Here is a 3,762-nt window from a genome sequence, read left to right as displayed (position 1 = left end):
AGTGTGAAGCAACCCTAAGGAAAGGGTAAAGAAGAATGATGGAGGAGATTACTTAGTCAAAGGTGATAAGGTTTTTGTTGGTAGGGTAGGTAGGTTTATTTTAATTTTAATTTTCAATTTCTTGGCCCCTCCTGTCGGTGTGAAGACGTGGGTGGGTGAGTTTCTTTCTCCCGTCCTCGTGTTCCTTTTGCCTTCTTCCTCCAAAAACAAAGAAGAAAGTCTTCATTTTTAATTAATAATAATAAATACCCAACATCAATTAGCGTTGCAAAGAGGCCAAATTTTGTCTGTGTGTGTGAGAGAGAGCCAAAACGCATGTTGGGTTCTCTGTATTTGCCAGGTCTGTTGTGGGTTCTCTGCAGAACCAGGCACAACCATTCTCTGTGGGTCAAACAAATTGTTTTCAGAGTAACCGCAGCAGTTCTTCTACCCCATTGGATTTGCAAGCATCAGGCGCACATTGATTCTTCAGATTGCCAGAAACACAGGAAATCTTGTGGGTTGCTTGCAAGGATCGGTTTAACAAGTTTGTGGGCTCGGAAGATCAAGGATCTTAATCCCTAGATTAACTGCAACCAGGTGAAATTTCTGCATGATTAGAGGAGATTAGCATAATCCATGTGAAGACGGTTTGTGGGATCGAGGCTTTAATCTTCAGACTAGCAAAACCTTAATCAGGTGAAATTATTTTTGTTCTTTGGGTTTCCAAAGATTTTGTGGGCTGCAGCAAATTAGCAACACTAATTAGCAGAACCAGGTCTAAACAGTTTGAGAGTTCAGGAGATTTAGGGGAGAGAAAACATCACTCTGCTCTCAAATCTAGTGAATAGGCTATCTAATTTAGGATTAAGCAGATTAAGGGCTACTCAATTAAGGAGATTCAGGGAGTCTATTGTAAAGGTAAAGTAATTAAATCAAAGTTGGGATTGCTGCTTTAGGGATCCAAGCATGGTTGTGGATTGCCGGAGCTTAATAGAGTTTTGCAGAGCGTTTGAGCAGTACAGGAACATGGCAAATTCTTTGGTCATGGCAGATCCAGCCAAACACACTAGCAACAGTTCTCTTCATGCAAGATCTAGTCATAAAAGACAGGCCAACAGTGCCCTCAGCCACTCATCATCATCATTGTCCTCATCATCGCCTCCCTTATGTGATAAGTCATCAGCAGCGGCAATAGACATAGTCATCCTTGTGCTGGTCCTTGGTGCCTTCGGCTTTCTATTCACACCCTACTTTAAGTACATGTGCACAGAGGTGGCAGAGATTCTACCCCTCACCCTCATCTTCATCGGGGAGGTAGTGTATCAGGCCCCCATTGCCTACATCTCTGGAGCGCTCCTTATTTTTGTCTTGGTCATTGGAGGTTGGGAGCTTTACCAATACAAAGCCAGGAAGTGTGACAACCCCAAATGCCGGGGGCTTAGAAAGGCTGTGGAGTTTGACATCCAGCTTGAATCAGAAAAATGTGTGAAGTCATTGTCCTCATCATCACCATCTTCGTCGAGCTTTTCACATGAGGTTCCATGGAAGGGTAGTGTTGAGCTTGGAAATGATCACAAGGAGCTCGAGGCTGAGCTGAAGAGAATGGCCCCGCCTAACGGCAGAGCAGTCCTTGTCTTCAGATCTCCCTGTGGATGTCCTACTGCCCGTATGGAAGTCTGGGGCAACAAGAAGCCCCGCAAATCAAAGAAATAAAAGGCAGTGATTGTAGTCGAGGTATGAATGGATGGCAAATAAGGGCAGCTTCTGTGTTGAAATGATAGTAAAGGCATGCAATCAATGTTCATCTGTATAGAAAGACCTTGCAGTGCAGTGAAAAACCATGCAGCAGCTGAATTATTCATGTGAAGAATATTGTACACAAGACAACTGTGCAACCATCTTTAGTGTGAAGGTGAGATGTTCTTTGGCATTTCAAGGGTATTCTATATAGAAAAACCATGGTAAGGGGAAGGCGTGTTGGAGCTTTGGGACTTTTAAATGGTGAATTGGTGTGCATGAGCAATGATCAAGAAGTGTGAATTGGTACAGAAAATGTCTTCAAATTTGAAATGGGTTCTTTTGCTACATACTTAGGATTGTGTAGTTTGTTGCATCAAGTTTGTTTGCGTTCTGAACTGCACACCCAAGAAAAAGCTTACCTGTTCAAAGCGGATCTGAAGATTGGATCTTTTATTTCTTTAAAGTTCGGCATTATGATCCCAGTGTTATGATGCAGGTGGGAGGGAGCATAGTTCGTGCATCTGTGTCAAAGTTATAATACAGGAACTGAAAAGACAATGCAATGGTCATTCTGCCGTGTTAATGCCTTGGTCATTCACCTTAGTTGCAAAGGTTATACTTGAGTTTCAGGTATTCTTGAGTTGCTGCAGTAAAGATCCCAAGATCCATCTGTATTCCAACAGCCATGGGCCACCGATAGTGGTCCCTAGAAAGTTGTTCCTCCTTCAGGGTGTTGGAATGCAAGATTTTTGAAGAGGACCTTAAATCTATGGCAAAATTATGGATTTGATGCAGACATCAAACTTCAGATTGAACTCTGTAAAGCTGCGAGAGTAGCACTGCCTTGCCCATCTGCATGCTTAATCTAGTTCCGTGTATCACAATCAGAGGCTCTTATTTCTGTCCATTCATGCTTGGCTACTTGAAAGACAGTCTAGAACTGCCTGTACACACTTGAAATAGAAGTATGGAAGTTGTAGGTAAGTGTAATACTAATAAAGACATACTTTTTAACTTTTTCTGTTTATGTTTTGCAACATTGCAGGAGTTTTCAGATGTGAGTGTGTAGTTTTTCATGAATATGTGGTTTCAGTTTTTAAGATGGAGCCAATAGACTGTGATCATATGTTTTATGTTTTCTAGGCCTCCATAATTCTCCTTGAAACACAAGATTTATACTTGAAGAGCTTATTAATTATTAAATGATAGAAAGTTATCTGCCCTTTTTTTTAATGGAGAAAAGCCTCGAAAAGGGCTTTGAAGGCTTTAACACTGAGTCCTGGTTGCTAGAGTTGTTTTAGAGAATTCTCTGCATTTTCCTTTGACCGAGGGGCAATCACAGGACTACCTGATTAGTTTGTTGTTTGGGACAGGTGGCATCAGTAAGCAGACTGTTTTTGGAAATTTGTGGCGAGGGTTGTAGCAGTTTTATTATAAATTGACCATGCCCAAAATTATGGAACAAGGAGGATATTGTGATTAGTTCATGCTGAGATCCTCCCTCCTGTGTGTGGCTTATCCTCGTGAGGATTGGGAAATTGGTTAATGCTTATACTTTAGAGAACTGGGAAAATTGGTGGTGGTTGGCTGTAATGCCCTTCAAAAGGGTCCTGCAAACCGATTTATGACCCGGTCATGGGGAAGAAACCAACATTTGGTTAGGATAAGCTGTGTGTGGGTTTAGACACTCCTGTTTTGAGAAACAGAATGCATATAATTGTTGTGCCTGTGCGGCACATGATTTTTATCTTTGTTTGGGAATGTTTTAAGCTTGGTTGCAAAGGTTTATAACATGGTAGCATGCATAAGTTGAGGTGCATATGTCTAACTGTCATTGATCCAGGCTGATCTTGTTCTCCAATCAGAATTAAAACTGGGAGGGCCCCGTGTAACAAAGACCGAACCGGGAATCCCCTCAAGCCCCCTTTCCGGGTATTGGCTCCTGGCCACCCATTGGTCTCCCTGATTCCTGTCAAGAAAGTGGGGCCTGAGGGCCATTCCCTACTTGATGTGGTCAATGGTCTCTCTTAGCTATGCTTA

General features: G+C 42.2%; 1 protein-coding gene across 2 annotated transcripts; it reads left to right on the top strand.

Moving 5' to 3' along the window:
- Positions 1 to 269: 269 nt before the first annotated feature.
- On the top strand, positions 270 to 2,738 carry LOC147614379 (uncharacterized protein At5g19025-like). Of its 2 annotated transcripts, none has more exons than XM_086780921.1 (3): positions 270 to 678; positions 939 to 1,894; positions 2,219 to 2,738. In XM_086780921.1, the coding sequence occupies exon 2, from the start codon at positions 949 to 951 to the stop codon at positions 1,693 to 1,695; it is 747 nt and encodes a 248-aa protein (XP_086637047.1). In that variant the 5' UTR covers positions 270 to 678; positions 939 to 948; the 3' UTR covers positions 1,696 to 1,894; positions 2,219 to 2,738. The 2 variants fall into 2 exon arrangements, with proteins under 2 accessions (XP_086637047.1, XP_086637048.1); XM_086780922.1 differs by having other exon boundaries at positions 273 to 579.
- Positions 2,739 to 3,762: the final 1,024 nt, after the last annotated feature.

The sequence above is a fragment of the Cibotium barometz genome, chromosome 42 (assembly GCF_041138505.1).
Source record: "Cibotium barometz isolate CiBa-2024 chromosome 42, ASM4113850v1, whole genome shotgun sequence".
Lineage (NCBI taxonomy): Eukaryota > Viridiplantae > Streptophyta > Polypodiopsida > Cyatheales > Cibotiaceae > Cibotium > Cibotium barometz.
Note: the sequence above shows the minus strand (reverse complement) of the source record. Positions and strands in the feature narration are given on the sequence as shown.

Coding starts and splice junctions, on each gene's coding strand:
- LOC147614379 (XM_086780921.1), top strand. CDS start 949: ATGGTTGTGGATTGCCGGAGCTTAATAGAGTTTTGCAGAGCGTTTGAG.